The 18,531-nt window shown below is 38.5% G+C and overlaps 1 protein-coding gene and 1 long non-coding RNA gene across 5 annotated transcripts in view; one reads left to right on the top strand and one right to left on the bottom strand.

Moving 5' to 3' along the window:
• Positions 1–3,167, top strand: part of LOC122558912 — a 9,895-nt gene extending 6,728 nt beyond the window's left edge. For both annotated transcript variants that reach the window (XR_006314269.1, XR_006314270.1), the window contains exon 3: positions 3,081–3,167. This is a non-coding gene — a long non-coding RNA (uncharacterized LOC122558912). The remainder of the gene's footprint in view (positions 1–3,080) is intronic.
• Positions 1–18,531, bottom strand: part of pbrm1 (polybromo 1) — an 83,261-nt gene that overhangs the window by 38,956 nt on the left and 25,774 nt on the right. For 2 of the 3 annotated variants that reach the window (XM_043707856.1, XM_043707858.1), the window contains exons 11-16: positions 11,096–11,441; positions 8,839–8,941; positions 7,499–8,141; positions 4,307–4,527; positions 3,115–3,306; positions 755–912 (exon numbers count right to left, since the gene is read on the bottom strand). In XM_043707856.1, the coding sequence (XP_043563791.1) occupies positions 755–912; positions 3,115–3,306; positions 4,307–4,527; positions 7,499–8,141; positions 8,839–8,941; positions 11,096–11,441 (1,663 nt within the window). The remainder of the gene's footprint in view (positions 1–754; positions 913–3,114; positions 3,307–4,306; positions 4,528–7,498; positions 8,142–8,838; positions 8,942–11,095; positions 11,442–18,531) is intronic. The other variant, XM_043707855.1, reaches the window with a different exon arrangement.

The following is an 18,531-nucleotide window of genomic DNA, read 5'->3' as shown; positions in this document are numbered from 1 at the left end:
TAACCAATGTCCTGTACAGCCACAACATGACCTCCCAACTCCTGTACTCAATACTCTGACCAATAAAGGAAAGCATTCCAAACGCCTTCTTCACTATCCTATCTACCCGCGACTCCACTTTCAAGGAGCTATGAACGTGCACTCCAAGGTCTCTTTGTTCAGCAATACTCCCTAGGACCTTACCATTAAGTGTATAAGTCGTGCTAAGATTTGCTTTCCCAAAATGCAGCATCTCACATTTATAGGACAGAAAAAGAAATTCAATCAGTCATCTAAACACATGAACTTTTCAATGAGCCCACGGGATAAAGAAGTCAGACAAAGGTCATTCCAAGAACACAGATACATACTTAAACTTATGCTAAATTCAGTAATTTATACTGGCAGCAATAGCTTCGTTACTAATGATTTAAAATCTTCTATCTTGGGAGGAAAAAAACTGGAATTCAGATTGTGATTGCTATGGCTCCTAGCCAGAGTCTAGCTTTAAGACAATAAGTGGTTACAGCCTGAGAGAATCTTACTCATTCCCTTTATGGGAAGATATCTAATTTTCTATACACTTTCTCATTGCTGCATTTCTGATGCAACTGAATGTCTTGTTCAGAAAATCATTAGTCTCAATAGTGTTCTATCATTCTGTTATTGGGGTACAAAATATATCGTATTGCAAACCTGCTGTGAATTCTGAGAACAGTTCTTTTTCATTTTTCAGTAAATGCAGTAATGGAGAAATTAGAAAATGTACACTTACCTTTACAAACATTACTACACATTTTCCTAGAATTTTGCTGACCAGAACTTTATTATAATAGTCACTTTTGAAAACTTCCTTTTCAAGGAATTTCCGTGTAGCCAAATGGAAAGTTTCATTTGGCCGATAAAACCAGCAACCATACAGCCATTTCTCACCTACAGAATAGAATGTGCATATTACAATTCAGTCACCAACTGAAGAGTTTAGAAAAATGTGAATCATAATAAGTAAAAGATTGATTTTAGCTGCAATGTTTCAGCAAAAAAGTATAACATAAAACATCTTAATGCGCTGCACAAGACCAAATTAGTTTCCTGCTCAAAAGTGAAGTATGAATGTTGCACTATTGATGTGTCATAGTTATACAATGAGACACTCAAGTTGAGTGGTACAGTGGTTTAGGTGATAATGCACGGTGATGGATACTAGCCCACTAAATGAGTAGCTTTTCTTCTCTGAATGCAATTCAACCTCCATCATATAAATGAACTGATTTTCCAAGAGATTACTAGGACATGGACCTTTTGAAGAGCTTGACACATTACAAGGGCCATTGTAGTCATTTAACACATGGAGTGAATTTTGTTAGTTTTTAAGTTTATCACATTAAACACTCTGGCCAAAGCAGTTCTGTTAGATTATGTTAATCTTAACGTTTAAATAGAATCTTGTCAAAAGAAACAGGCCCTTCTACTCAATTCATCCATGCCAATCAAGTTTTCTAAACTGAACTAGTCCTATTTCCCTTCATTTGGCCCATTAACCTCCAAACTTTTCCTATTCATGCACCCGTCCAAATGTCTTTTAAATGTTGTAATTGAACCCACCTCTGCCACTTTTTATGACAGCTCGTTCCATGTACACACCACCCTCTGAGAAAAAGATTGCCCCTCAGGTCCCTTTTAAATCTTTCCCCTTTCAACTTAAACCTATGCCCTCTAGTTTTGGGCTCTCCTGCACTGGGGAAAAAAAACCTTGGCTATTCACCTTATCTCTCCTCCTTGTGATTTTATAAATCTCTGTAAGGTCATCCCTCAGCCTACTATGCTCCAGGCAAAAAGCCCCAGTATATTCAGCCTCTCGTTATAACTCAAACATTCCAGTCTTTATATCAATCTTGTAAATCATTTTCGCACCCTCTCCAGTTTAATAGTATCCTTCCTGTAGCAGAGCTACCAGAACGGTATGCAATGTGGCCTTACAATATTATGTACAGCCATAACACGACGTCTCAACTCCTATAATCAATGCTCTGACCAATGAAGGGAAGTGTGCCAAATGCCTTTTTCATCACCCTGTCTATCTGTGATGCCACATTCAAAGAACTGTGTATCTGCACTCTTAGATTTGTTCGACAACACTCCTATGGCCCTTCCATTATCCATGCAAGTCCTGCCCTGGTTTGTCTTACGAAAATGCAACACCTCTCATTTATCAGAGTTAAACTCCATCTGCTATTCCTCAGCCCACTGGCCCATTTGGTCAAGATCTCATTTTATTCTTAGATAATCTTCTTTACTGTCCACGATACCATCAATTTTCGTGTCATCTGCAAACTTACTAACCATGCCTCCTATTTTCTCATCTAAATTGTTTTATATAAACAATCACCAACAATGCACCTAAATAATCTATTTTATTATTGTTGTACGGATAAAAATGAATCAATGCCAAGAATGTAATACAGACACATTTTAGGCATTTAAGTATTTAAACAATTCCAGGTTAGGTTCAAGACAACTTGATATTGAATAAGGCCTTCTGAAGTCTACAAATCTCAGAAGAGTACTACTGACAGTACCAACATCTAGTTGTTGGAACATTGTTGCATTTACCCTGCTATTGGGAACACTTCAGCCTGTTTTAAGGCTGGGCACAACTCCACTAGTGCTCCTGTTTTGGATAATTCCTTAAGAATAGCTGACAAATTTGGTTCTTCAGATGAGCTGCAGCTGTCTGATCTGATCAGATGATGCATGGCTTCAAAGATGTCTTACAACAAACCGGTACTCCCAAAGGATTCTATTGCTGAATCAAGAATCATCAGGACATAACATATAGGTTTTTCAGTCAGATGTAGCAGCAAGAAACATAGAAGCAGACACTGAAAGTAACTGAGAACATGTTGACTAAAGCCAAGAGATACTCTGTAGAATAAATCTCCAAATTAAATAAAGCAAACCTCCAGTTAGAAAGTTAAAAACAAGACATCTGTTTTCAAAGTAGCCTGTTCATGTTTGTGAAGGCTGAATGTATGGGGGTGATTTCATTATTTTCTAAGATAACGGAATTAAATTTTAACTATTTTCATATTTACATTTAGGCCTCAGAAAAAAAATTCAGCTTGAATGCATTACCGGTGTCATCTTCCCAGAGCCTCTCAATGCAGACAATGTGAGGGAGGAGGTTTGGTTCAGCTGGTTCAACGTACACATAGTCTCCAACATGGTACATGTTATCTTTAAAGCTGCAGTCTTGGCTGTAAGTACGCTGGATCCCATAAGTACCATGGCTCCCGGAGTGATCATCATTCATATTTTTCTCTGACTCTGTTTATTAGATTACTGAATTAGTTTCATGATTAAAACAAATATTGAAAAAATACAAAAAAGTGCAAGGACTTCTACAGATTTCTATAAATACAAATCCTTTATATTTCAAAAGAAGACAGTTTCCCTAATTGCAATGTTCTAAGTTAAGTTACATCTTAAGTCATCTTTTACGGTGCTTGATTGCTTAATGAATAACTGAATCATGCAGACAGTAAACTGTAAAGATTCAATCCTTGATCTTAGCCGAATCAGTCGATCTTAAATGGGCAGATGGAAGAAGCATCTGATGAGGTCAGGATTGGAATCCAGTGGGACACCTTAACACCCCGTTTGCTGACACCCAGTCAAGGGTCACACATGAAGAAAAGTTACTGGAAGGCAATTTGCAGCCATGGAGAAACATTCCAGCAAAAGAAGTTAAGGAAATATGAAACCCCAAAACAAAAAGGAAAGCTTGTAATTAACTGATCCAAAATGCTTTTGCCCCCTTACAGTATTACAAAAAGAAAACAAAGTTACCGAAAGATGTCCTTTTTTTCAATGGAGTACTGGCAATTGTATTTGGAATAGTATATGTGTAATTTTCAAATGGATATACCTCTGCAGCTTTATTTTTGTATTTCCTTGTAAATGATATTTTAATGAACAAATAAACACATTGTACCATAATAAAAATTGGCAATAAATCAAAGGATGCAATGTCACTTTTGTACACTGATGACATCACAAATGGTTTCCTGTTGCTTAATTGGGTTTAGTAAGAATTTGTATCCTATATCTCTAATAAAATTAATTTTCTTGACAATTTTAATCTAATGCCTGAAAAGCAGCTTACTTTGCCATAAAATTGCATTGCTGACTAATCTTAAGTATTAACTTTTTATCTAAATGCCACCAGAGTGTGGCAACATAGCATATAACATGTGAAAAAATACTTTTCACTGTATTTTTATATATATAACATTACATCTAAATCTAAAATATAAATAAATAGTACCTGATAATTCCTTTTTTTCCTCCTCTCTCTTCTGCTTATCCTCCTCTATCTCTTTTGGCAATTTTTCCTTTTTTTCTTTTTCCAAGTCATGCTGCAAGTGTTTCATCGTATAGCTCAGAGCTGGTGAAAGTAGAATCTCTCCATTTTTGCACAGCTCATCACGAATCTTAATGAAAAAATGCTGAAGTTCCACTGCATCTTCATATATTTCTGAATCAGTTCTAAGTAGGCCACAAAGTATTTGTTAGTGTCATACATGCTACACAATCCAGTGCATTTATCCTGTAGTTTCCATTTTTAAAAAATTTTCTACATTTCGTTTATCAGCAAATGGTAATAGGATGTTGTATCAGTTCAAGATGTGAACTGCCTTTCTGTAAATCACTCATTCATGCATCAGACCAAACAGTATCAATACATCCGCTGTGTATGTGGAGAAGGGGAGGCAACAAAAGCCAAAGCTGAATCCTTTCTTACTCAATATCCACAACATATACATAGATCATTGTATAGTAAGCAGGAGTGGGAATTATATGATTATTCCCTTTCTAAGCCAGCAAACAAGAAGTAAGCCATAGGGACTGTTGTTATCCTGCCAAAATTGGTTTATAATTATCATCATGAATTGAATCCGGGGTCGCCTTGATCCAATGTTTGAGTAGCACATTGTGCAATGCATTTAGCCACTAACTTTGGAAAATCTGGAAATAATTTTTGGCAGGGGGTGGAATACAGGTCACACATTCCTCTAGTTCTCATGTGTAGCAACTGAGCAGATTAACAAATACATTTACTTTTCTATTTTAATTCATGCTAAACTAATGATACTGAAATTTTCTTAACTGGTGTATTTCATACGTAAAAGAATTCAAGGAATTCTGAACCCAGTTACAAGATGGTCAACAATACAATTTTTGCGTGAATGACAATTCAAAAACAATTGTTGATTGAAATTTGAGTGACACTGCTATGGCTATATTTAATGAGTAGATGATAGGTCCATTTGTTTTGCATTAATTGATTTTACAACTGATCTGTGATTTAGGTTACTTTGACTGGATTATTTCAGGAGTATATTGAAACAACATTTAGTGAAGGAGCCTGTCACACCAAGTAGCAGTGTGAAGTCCTTTGACGGACATTTGTGAGCCAGTGGGAGTTCATGTTTTCTAACCAGCTTCCAGGATTATTAAATTGAATTTCACAACTTGTTATTGTGAGATATGAACTCAAAATTCAAAGTTGCTTGCCGTTACCTAAACAATATATGATTGCTCTCTGTAGGTTATTGGCAGAAATCAAAGGATGTCTTGTTGGTGAAATGGGAAACACTAGAGCAGCAGATTCTCTTCTGTATTTTAATATGGCAGTCGCTGTCTTATTTAGGATTTCTATATACTCTGTATCCTATAGAACATAAAACAGTACAGCACAGGAACAGGGCCTTTGACTCACCATGAATGTACCCAACATGATGCCATTCCGTGTCCCTCTATTCTCTGTCTGTTCAGGTGTCAGTCTGTCTAAATGACTCTTAAACTTTGCTAAGGTATCTGCTTCTACCACCTCCCCTGTCAGCGAGTTCCAGGCAATTACCACCCTCTGTGTTAATAACTTTCCTTGCACATCTCCCTTAAACATTTTCCCTCTCACCATAAACCTATACAGTATATATCAGAACATTTAGTAGCATCAACATACAGACAGATTTAGGTGTACAGGTCCACAGTTTCCTGACAGTGGCAACATAAGTGAATAAGATGGTCAAGACGACAAATGGCATTCTTGCCTTTATCGGTCGGGGCACAGAGTACAAGTCATGTTCCAGCTGTATCAAAACCTCAGCCACATTTGCAATATTAGATACAGTTCTAGTTACCACACTACTAGAAGGATGGTGGAAAGGGTACAGAAATAGTTTACCGAGATGTTACCTGGTTTGGAGAGTATTAGCTATGAGGAGAGATTGGACAAACTTGATTTGTTTTCAAGTCAGAGGATAAGGAGTGACTTGATAGAACTTTACAAAATTAAGCAAGGCATGGATAGAATTGATAGTTAAAGTCTTTTTCCACGTTAGAAATGTCAATTGCTATGAAACATAGGTTTAAGGTAAAAGGGGAAAAGTTTAAAGGAGATGTGACAGGCAAGTTTGTTTACACAGAGGGTGGTAAGTGCCTGTAATCCACTGTCAGATGAGGTACTGGAGATGGACACAATAACAATGTTTAAGAAGCACTTTGACAGACATACAAATAGGAGAAAGTGAGGACTGCAGATGCTGGAGATCAGTATCGAGAGTGTGGTGCTGGAAAAGTACAGCAGGTCTGGCAGCATCCAAGAAGCAGGAGAATTGATGTTTCGGGCAATAAGCAGAGAAAATAGGGATGTATCAGGCAAAGATTTTTGGTTTGGAAATGCATGATGTGTTGGCACAGTCTTGGTGAGCCGAAGGGCAGTTTCTGTGCTTAACTGTTTTTTGTTGTATGCCCCCTAATATTTGACAAAGATTTGGGAAATAGACTTTGACTAATCACCTTATCCATGCCTTTTATAATTTTATATACTTTTATCAGGTTTCCCTGAGCCTTAGATGGTCTCACAAAAGAAATTGAAGTTTGTCTAACCTCTCCTTATAGCTAATATACTACAATCCAGGCAACATTCTAATAAGCCTCTTTTACACACTTTCCAAAGCCTCTGTATCCTTCTTGTTGTGTAGGAACCAGAACTGCACATCATACTGCAAATGTGGCCTAACTAAAGTCTTATACAGCTGCTATATTACTTGACAACTTTTATACTCAATGCCCTAACTGATGAAGGCAAGTATGCCACAGGCCTTCTTTACCATCTTATTCATGTGTAATGCCACTTTCAGAGAGCTTGCCGATAACAAACTGAGATGCCCAAACATGAAACCTTACCCTGTACTAGCAGTCTTCACCTTAATTAGCTTAAAATGTATTTACTTTCATTGCTATTTTAAGATGGGGTTTATTAACAATGGAAAAGATAAATAAATTACCAATCTACTGAAAACTTGATGCTCTCAGTCACAGAGCACATTTTCTAGAAATGGAATCAAATGATGGTACACATCTATACTATTAGAATATATTTAGAAACTAGTGCTACTGGTGGAAGGTTAATCAAAACAAATTTAAAGTCTGCATTTTTCTATGTGCTCACCTGTTTAACCGTCTTGCTCTTTCTAATACCTCAAACATGTGCTCCTGAAAAACATCAAGTCTTCCATACCGATTAGTTTCAATATTTTTCCTAATAATATCAAAGGTCAAAGGTGGCTTGTTAGGGATACTTGGATCAGTGGCTGGAATCTCTGCTAAAGAGTCACTATAACAACGTCCTTCATCGTCTTGATGACTAAGAACGGAGACAAACAGGTTGTGTATCAACTCTTGTATGAGTAACTTTACGTTGGGAATGTGTGCATCATCATCGCCATCCAAATCTTTTTTAGCTTCCAGAAGGACTTTATGAAGAACAAGTGCGTCTTTATAAATAAGAGATTCTGGTTCATTGTAAGTGCAAGCATTATTAAACATCAAAACAAATTCATCAACCAATGAATCAACATCCTGGTACTTATTAGACATCATGTGACTTTTCACTTTCTCCATATCAATTGGTTTTTTAATTGTCAGATAATAATCCGGGAGTTCTGATCGAGTAGGTAATCTGAGAAAGATGGCACTCAATCTTCGACCCCTGTTGTCTGTGTAGTTTTTAACAGCTTCATACAACTCATTTAATTTTTGTTGTAGTGGGGTCAAGTACTTGGATTTTTTAGGGGAAATACCACTCTTCCTGCCTGAAAACAAAAGTCAAAAAATGTTCAATGCCTACTTCATAGGGAATAACACTCTAACTCAAAATAATTATTTGAATAATTGGCAGTCTATTAGCAGCAATTAGGCAACTACTTCACTGACCATCTGTAGTAGCATACATCTGGCTAGTAATGAGTAATATTCTTCTTTCCTGAAGTACAACAATCAGGGATCAAGATTTTTTGATTTAGTCATCATAGGGAGACTAGTGTCTGCAGACCTTGCACACTTTGTTTACATATCAATTTGGTATCTTGGTTTGCTTGAAAAGCAACATTATCAGATATAAAATAAGAACAACATTAAATTAAAACTTAAACAGTCCCTTAGTTGGTCAGCTCAAATTTCTCTATTTTCCCCACCATTTTGCTTTATATTTTCTACTAATCTATAATATCAAGTAAACAAATATGACAAATGTTGACAATGTATCTCACTACTGAGGGACATCAATGTTTTTGGCAGAAATGAATAATTTGTATTATTCAAAAGGCAAAAACATAAGTAGTATGCACCCTGTGAGGGTGGGGAAGCACAAGACACTAAACAATGAAAAAATTTGACTATACAACAGTATATTCTCATACTCAAAAAAATTAAGCCTTTGTTTTTTAGCATTAATAAATTGAAAATGAAAGTTTACCACAGGAGCAGCTGGATCAAATTTAAATGACTTACTTAGTTTCAACTTAGGTGAAGCTGTATCATCATCAAGTAATGGACCTAACTCTTTCCTTTTTTCTTTCAGAATTTTCTCTAGGATGGTGGCATCATTGTATACCTGTGCAATAATTCAACAGCTATCTTAACTGACTTGCATTGAAATTATATCAAGACACTAAAATGCTTAAGGAACGATTACTGTGAAATAGAGTCATAGAGATGTACTGCATGGAAACAGACCCTTCAGTCCAACCTGTCCATGCCAACCAGATATCCCAACTCAATCTAGTCCCGGCCCATATCCCTCCAAACCCCTCCTATTCATATACCCATCCAAATGTCGCAATTGTACCAGGCTCCACCACTCCTTCTGGCAGCTCATTCCATACACGTACCACCCTCTGTGTGAAAACATTGCTCCGTAGGTCTCTTTTATATCTTTCCCCTCTCACCCTAACCTATACCCTCCAGTTCTGGTCTCCCGGACCCCAGGGAAAAGACTTTGCCTATTTACCTTATCCATGCCTCATATAATTTTGTAAACCTCTATAAGGTTATCTCTTAACCTCCGACGCTCCAGAGAAAACAGCCCCAGAGAAAACAGTTCAGCCTCTCCCTATAGCTCAAATCCTCCAACCCTGGCAACATCCTTGTTATTCTTTTCTGAAACCTTTCAAGTTTCACAACATCTTTCCAAAAGGAAGGAGACCAGAATTGCACGCAATAATCCAATAGTGGCCTAACCAATGTCCTGTACAGCCGCAACATGACCTCCCAACTCCTGTACTCAATACTCTGACCAATAAAGGAAAGCATACCAAACGTCTTCTTCACTATCCTATCTACCTGCAACTCCACTTTCAAGGAGCTCTGAACATGCACTCCAAGGTCTCTTTGTTCAGCAACACTCCCTAGGACCTTACCATTAAGTGTATAAGTCGTGCTAAGAATTGCTTTCCCAAAATGCAGCACCTTGCATTTATCTGAATTAAACTCCATCTACCACTTCTCAGCCCATTGGCCCATCTGGTCCAGATCCTGTTGTAATCTGAGGTAACCCTCTTCGCTGTCCATTACACCTCCAATTTTGGTGTCATCCGCAAACTTACTAACTGTTCCTCTTATACTCACATCCAAATCATTTATGTAAATGACAAAAAGTAGAGGGCTAAGCACCGATCCTTGTGGCACTCCACAGGTCACAAGCCTCCAGTCTGAAAAACAACCCTCCACCATTACCCTCTGTCTTCTACCTTTGATCCAGTTCTGTATCCAAATGGCTAGTTCTCCCTGTATTCCGTGAGATCTAACCTTGCTTATCAGTCTCCCATGGGGAACCTTGTCGAACGCCGTACTGAAGTCCATATAGATCACATCTACTGCTCTGCCCTCAATCCTCTTTGTTACTTCTTCAAAAAACTCAATCAGTTTGGGAGACATGATTTCCCACATACAATTAGGGATAGTTGACTATCCCTAATCCATCCTTGCCTTTCCAAATACATGTACATCCTGTCCCTCAGGATTCCCTCCAACAACTTGCTCACCACCGACATCAGGCTCGCTGGTCTGAAGTTCCCTGGCTTGTCCTTACCACCCTTCTTAAACAGTGGCACCACGTTAGCCAACCAATAAAATACTTCATTTTCATAATAATCATTTAAAGCGCATTGGAGGTGTCACCATGAAAAAGAAGTTAAATTAATGTTCCACAATCTATATCGTTCTCTCTTTATATGCATATACATACCAAAGAATAAGATCGCTAGTTGTTATGTTTCTTAGTTTAATTTTTACATTTTCCTTTATTTTATCTAAAAACTGTTTCTTCTTCTTGCTTTGTACCTCTTTTCAAGTTATGAATCATATTTCTTAACTAAGATAGATAACCTGGAAACCTACTTCAGAGTCTCCATTCATGCCCTTCATTAACCAATTGCAAGGAGGTACATGATAAAATGAAGTCTGACTTGTAGAACTTGCATCTTTTGCGAAATGTTAAAGCTGAAGTTGGACTCACTCCACAACAAATCATAAATGCAAATTTAGTCCAGCACCTCAATGGGGAGAGTAGTAGAATATCAGAGCTTACTTTTAATTGTGAATTAATTGTTCTCTAATCCTTTACTTTCTGAAGGTATGGGATTACATCCTGATTAATGGTACATGGTTAATCATGTACAGCATATATTGTTTTTACTTAAATTAACAAGGAGTTGTCTTATAATTCAGAAGATGTAATTCAGAATATTATCGTAATTAGCCTACATACCTGTGAGCCTTCTTCATTATAATGTCTTGCGTTTCGAAACATTAATTTCAAGTCATCTATAAATGCCTCCTCACTTGTGTATTTTTCACTGCGTATGTTATGTTCGAGCATCTTCAGGTCAATAGGCTCCAGGATGACTTTATAGTAATCTGGATAGTCTTTTTTTGATGGCTTAACCAAAAATAGCTCACAATATCTTCGTCCTGTTGTTGGATCACAGGACTCGACAATTGTATTGTATAGTACTTTTAATCTGTGTTTTAATTGGGATTCCGTTTTCCTTCGATTCTTTTCTAGCTTCTTTATGCTGGAATTTAAAAATCTGTGTGTATACTTAATCATGAGTCTTCAAAAATAAAGCAATAAAAACAAAAGAAAAGGGAAACAAAATATAAAACCAATAAAATTCAGGGCATTTCTGCTTTCCATTCTGCACCAAAATGAAGTAATTAGTTTTTATTCCAGGAGAACACAATTTATATCTTTCAATTTGCAACAAACTTATTCTCTGCTTAGCATTTATCATTTCAAACAAAATTAAGATCATTTTACGAAGGTCAAATACATGGCAAACTACAAAACAGCAGCAGTCAACAGAATAAATAGCTTTCCCACCTGCTTTCAGAATCAAGAAAGGTGCATGTCAAGTCTGTGACTTACTGTCCTACTGCCCTGCTGTGGAGTTGCACTATATGTGAAAGTATATCAGGATATCAACTGTCTAACTGAAAACAGTACAGTGGTATATGTTGGGCAAATTACTTTTATTACCCCAATTTCAAGTTGTCACTTTACGTCTCCTATGTGACTTCTCACACTCTAGTTTACATTGTGGTCACACTGATCAATATCCTTCTGGATTCTGTTGCTAATTCTTGACTTCAAACATTATTCTAACATGTAGCAGGAAGAACTAACAAGTAAATTATCATTTAATCTGTGTGGACAGATGATCAGACATAAGCAAGAAAGCTACTGTCAAAGACCCAACTTTTTTGCAATTGCAGATTCATAAAATGCTTCATGACAATATATTCTGCTGTGTTCTTCAGTATCCTTTCAGCTCACGTCTTGTCAGGCATAATTAAGGATGGGCAGCCAATGCTGGATTTGCCAACAGCCCCCAAATCGCAAGAACAAGTCAAAATAATTTAACATGCTTGGATAGAAATCATTTCTATTATCCTAAATAAGAAGTTAAGGCTTATGCTTACAGAGGCCAAATTGCGAGACACATCCATAGTAGCTTTATGGAATACAGTAAATTTTGTGTTCAATGTACATGGCTGCATTTTATAAATTTTAAATGACTATTTACTACACCTGAGTCTGCCTTACACCACTCCCAGATCCTACAAAAATCCATATTTTATGCTTGTGAATAAAGTAATATCTGCTAGACCTTTGGTTTTCTCCAAAGGTCGCTAGCACCACAGATGCCACTCTTCAGCCAATCTGATTCACTCCATCTGATTGATGGAGACAACAACCGGAGACAGCAGATTCCGCAAGGGATATGGGTCCTGACAATATCCTACAATAGTACTGAACACTTGTGCTCCAGAACTTGCCTCATCCCTAGCCAAGCTATTTTAGTCCAGCTACAACAGTATTATCTATCACACAATGTGGAAAATTGCCCAGGAATGTCCTGTACACATAGCAGGACAGATCCAAAATAGCAGTTACCAATCCATCCGTTTACTGTCAAACATCAACAAGGTGATGAAAAGTGTCAACAATGCAATCAAGCAGCATTTGCTCAGCATGGTGGCCAGGTTTGAGTTTCCAGGTCAGTTCCTGACCTCATTACAGCCTTGGTTCAAAACATGGACAAAACAGCTGAATTCCAGAGAGTGACTGCTCTTGACATCAAGGCCCCCCCAACCAAAACTGGAATCAAAGGGAATCAGGAGACAATCAGGAGTCATACCCCATACATAGGAAGATGGTTGAGGTTGTTGGAGGTCATCTCAGCTCTAGGACATCCTGACTTCAAAATATTCCATATTACTGTTATTGGGTTAAAAATGTGGAATTCCCTCCTTAATGACAGTGTGGGTCTTCCTATAGCACATGGACTGCAGCAGATCAAGAAGTCAACTCACCACCACCTTCTCAAAGCCGATTAGGGATGAGCAATAAATGCTACCCAGCCTGTAATGCGCACGTCCCACGAGTAAATTAAAAAATTATTTTTGTTCATTCATACGATGTGGGTGTTGTTGCTTAAGTCAGCATTTACTTCCCATCCTTAACTCTCCTTGAATCAATGCTGAGGAGTTGCCTTCCAGAACTGCTGCAGTCCTTAGAAGATGTGGGTATACTCGCAAAAATGTTAGGAAGGGAGTTCCAATGACAGTGAAGGAACAATAATAGAGTTTCAAGTCAGAATGGCATGTGGCTTGAAGGAGAAACTGCATGTAGTTTTGTTCCCATTCACCTACTGCCCTTATTCTTCTGAATGCAAGTAGTTATGGGCTTGGAAGATGTTATTGGAACAGCTATAGTGAGTTACTACAGTGCACCACTTACATGTTATGCATTGCTGCCACTGTGCACTGGTGGTGACCAATCAAATGGACTTCTTTGTCCTGGGTGGTGTCAAGCTTCCTAAATGTTACTGAAAATGCACTCATCCATGAAAATGGAGAGCATTTTGTCACATTCATGACCTGTGGACAAACGCTGGGAGACAGGATGGGAGTTATGACTCAGATCAGCCACGTTCCAGGTGAATAGTAGAGCAGCTTGTGGGCCAAATGGCGTACTCCTCCTCCTATTTATTATGTTCCCATCTTTCATTCATGAATAATTCACGTAAGTAATAGTTGACTATTATTCCAGTTATTTTAGCAAATTCTTTATTGATGATAGCCAGATCCCTGCTGATACATATAGTACTGCATTCAATTTCAAGGTGTTGACATATCTTCATACATTTCATATGTGATATTTATAACATATACCTTTCTCAGTAAAAGGCAAATGCTGCAAATGTCACACAATGTTGTGCTGGTTTCATTTTACTTTTTAGATTCTCAAATTTTTCAAGATTAAAAACACAGATATTCAGTGAAATATAACAGTTTTTGTTGCACTCTTTAACAACACTAATTCCTTCCTTAGATAAAGAGACTAAAATCACACAAAATAATAGCTGCAGCCCTACCAATGCTCCATATAATTGCAAGAAGACATACAGTCATAGAGACGTAAAAGATGGAAACAGACCCTTCGGTCCAGCTTGTCCATGCTGACGAGATATCCTATTCTAATCTATTCCCATTTCCCAGCACTTAGAGCATATCTCTCTAAATCCTTCCTATTCATAGACCCATCCAGATATCTTTTAAATGCTGTAATTTTACCAGCCTTCACCACTTCCTCTGGCAGCTCATTCCATACACCATACACGCTCCACCCTCTGCGTGAAAAAGTTGTCCATTAGGTCACTTTTATACCCCCCAACCCCACACTAAACTTATACCGTCTAGTTTTGGACTCCCCCACCCAATGAAAAAGACTTTGTCCTATGCATGCCCCTCATGATTTTATAAACCTCTATAAGGTCACCACAACAGGAGAGCAGAATTGCGCACAAAAGCAGCTTAACCAATGTCCTGTACAGCCACAATGTGACCTCTCAACTTCGACACCCGCACGAACCAACCCCACCGCCTCATGGCCGAACACTTCATCTCCTCCTCCCGCTCCGCCAGGGACATGCAGGACCTGGGCCTCCTTGATCACCCCACCCTAACCACCCAACGCCTGGAGGAAGAACGTCTCATCTTCCGTCTTTGGGATCTTCCAATCAAACAGCATCAATGTGGACTTCACTAGTTTCCTCATTTTCCCTCCTCCCACCTTATCCCAGTTCCAACCTTCCGACTCGGCACTGCCCTAATGACCTGTCCTACCTGTCCATCTTCCTTCCACCATCTATCTGTTCCACCCTCTTCTCTGACTTATCACCATTATCCCCATCTCCATCTACCTATTCCACTCTCAGCTACCTCCCACCCAGCCCCATCCCTCTCCCAATTATCTCTCCACCCCCTTGGCTCACAAGCCTTATTCCTAATGAAGGACTCTTGCCCTAAATGTCAATTCCCGTGCTCCTCGGATGCTGCCTGACCTGCTGTGCTTTCCAGCACCGCAATCTCGACTGCTATACTCAATGGTTTGACCAATAAAAGAAAGCATACTAAACATCATCTTCACTATTCTATCCATCTGCAACTCTACTTTCAAGGAACTGTGAACCTGCAGTCCAAGGTCTCTTTGTTCAGCAACACACCCCAGGACTTAACATTATGCATATAAGTCCTGCTCTGATTTACCTTTCCAAAATGCAGCATTTCACATTTATCTAAATTAAACTCCATCTGCCACTCCTCAGCTCATTGGCCCATCTGATCAAGATCCCATTGTAATCTGAGGTAACCTTCTTCGCTGTCCACTACACCTCATCTGCACACTTACTAACTATACCTCCTATGTTCACATCAAAATCATTTATATAAATGACAAAAAGTAGTGGACCCAGCACTGATCCTTGTGGCACACCAATGGTCACAGGCTTCCAGTCTGAAAAGCAACCCTCCACCACCACCTTCTGTCTTCTACCTTTGAGCCAGTTCTGAATCCAAACGGCTAGTTCTCCCTGTATTCCATGAGATGTAACCTTGCTAACCAGTCTCCCATTAGGAACCTTGTCGAACGCCTTATTGAAGTCCATATCGTTCATGTCTACCACTCTACCCTCATCAATCCTCTTTGTTACTTCTTCAAAAAACTCAAATTAAGTTCGTGAGACATGATTTCCCACGCACAAAGCCATGCTGACTATCCCTAATCAGTCCTTGCTTTTCCAAATACATGTAAATCCTGTCCTTCAAGATTCCTTCCAACAACTTGCCCACCACCAATGTCAGGCTCACCGGTCTATAGTTCCCAGGTTTTTCCTTACCACCTTTCTTAAATAGTGGCAACATGTTAGCCAACCTCTAGTATTCTGGAACCTCATCCGTGACTGTCGGTGATACAAATATCTCAGCAAGGGACTCAGCAATCACTTCCCTGGCTTCCAACAGAGTTCTAGGGTACACCTGATCAGGTACTGGGGATTTACTTTTAGAAATAAAAGGAAAACATACAATCGGTTCTCCCGATTGCTTGCTGCACCAAAGTTGGCTTTTAGTGGTTCATAAACAACGACAATCCGGTAGATACAATCACTTCCCAATCTCTCATCATTTTGGACAAACTCTTACTTTTCTATTTTCCTTAACAAAGTGAATAAGTTCACATTTTTCTATATTATATTCCAACTGCCATGTTCTGGACCATTCACAACTAGTTTAATTCCTTTTGAAGCCTCTTTGCATACTACATATAACTTAAAATTCCCACCTAATTTTGCGTCATCAGCAAACTTGGAGATATTATATTTAGTCTCCATAACTAATCACGGATTCAGACTGTGAAACTGGGCCCCAAACACTAATACTTGCAGTAACATCTCTTATCATTCAATGGTATTACCATCACCGAATCTCCATTATCAACATCCTGAGGGTTACTATTCATTAGAAATTCAACTGGACTCGCCAGTGACTCCAGGAGCAGGTCAAAGGCTAGGAATACTGCAGCAAGTAATTCATTTACTGACCCCCAAATCCTGTCCACCATCTCCAAGGTACAAGTCTGATTAGTAAGGTTAAGTCACATGGGATCCAGGAAGGGCTAGCCAATGGATACAAAACTGATGAAGGGTCTTTTATAATGGGATTACGAATTAATTCTTTCCCATTGCACAATATCAGAACCAAAAGGCTAGTGCAGTAATTGGTTCCTCAAGATACAGTTCTCAAAAACCATTTCATATATTTCCCTGCAGTGATCAGAACAGTCCTGTTTCATGTTAATGTTGATCTCTCTCTGCACCTTCTTAGCAGCTATAACACTATCCTATTCTGTAACCTTTCAGGAATTTGTCAACCACACTATTACTGCTAATTAGTTTACCCAAATCTGTGTGTGGATTAAAGTTTCCAACGATTACTGTATTACTTTTGTCACATGTGCATCTAACTTCCTGATTTATGCCATACCCTATATTGCCATTACTGTCTGGAAGTCAATGAACATTTTCTACTAACTTTTGCAGCACTATGCTGTTTCTTAGCTCTGTCCAAACTAATTTTACATCTTGTTGATCTAATCTAAGATTCTCTCCCATGAAGATACTGATCTCATCTTTTGATAACAGCACTATGATACTTCCTTTCCCCTTTTGCCAATTCTTAAATGTCAAAAAATTTGCATGTTTTGACTTGATTTGATTTATTACTGCCATGTGTACTGAAGTACAGTGAGAAGTGTGTTTTTCACATGCTTTACAAGTGCTTTAAGGTTACAGAATAGGATAGTGTTATAGCTGCTAAGAAGGTGCAGAGAGAGATCAACATTAACATGAAACAGGACCGTTCTGATCACTGCAGGGAAAAAGCTGTTCTTGAATCTGTTCATACAAACTTTTATGTCTTCTGCCTGATGGAAGAGGATGGGAGAGAGTATAACAGTGTTGAGAGGGATCTTTGATTCGTTGCTTTCCCAATGCAGCGGAAAGTATCGATGAAGTCATAGATGAACTCTCTGTAGTTTCAGCTGCCAGTCTTGGTCACTTTGCAGTCACATTGCCATAATGGCAATTTTATGGCAATTAGATCAAAACCAGTTAATTCTATTTGTGTGGTCAATTAATTCACCTTATTGTAAATAGTCAAAAATCACACAACATCAGGTTATAGTCCAACAGGTTTAATTGGAAGCACACTAGCTTTCGGAGCAACGCTCCTTCATCAGGTGATAGTGGTGGGCTCGATCGTAACAAAGAATTTATAGCAACAATTTGCAATGTGATGTAACTGAAATCATACATTGAAAAATTGATTGTTTGTTAAGCCTTTCATCCGTTAAAATACAGTGATAGTTTCACTTCTTTCATGTGTAAATCACAAAACCTTTTTTTTAAAGTTGCATTCTCAGGTTAGCTGTAAACAATGGTGATAGCTAGACAATATGTTGAGGGCCATAGGGAGAGCCTCAACCGGGAGCTTGGATTCATGTCACATTACAGGTGATCACCATTGCACTACACACACACACACAGATATTCCTACACACACACACACTCTCACATACACACGGACACAGGTACACACAGACACCCACACACACCCTTATAGACACACACACTCCCACACTCTCACATGCACCCCCTCACAGACTTAAGACACTCAATACACACACACACACACACCCCACCCCAGACACACAGACAGACAAAGACCCACATGCACACATATATTTTGTGGGGTGAATTTGTACTTGCAGAGTTACATTGCACTTTGCTCAAAAACTGCATA

Source organism: Chiloscyllium plagiosum, chromosome 18 (genome assembly GCF_004010195.1).
Source record: "Chiloscyllium plagiosum isolate BGI_BamShark_2017 chromosome 18, ASM401019v2, whole genome shotgun sequence".
NCBI classification, from domain to species: domain Eukaryota; kingdom Metazoa; phylum Chordata; class Chondrichthyes; order Orectolobiformes; family Hemiscylliidae; genus Chiloscyllium; species Chiloscyllium plagiosum.
This window is presented reverse-complemented; position numbering and strand designations above follow the sequence as displayed.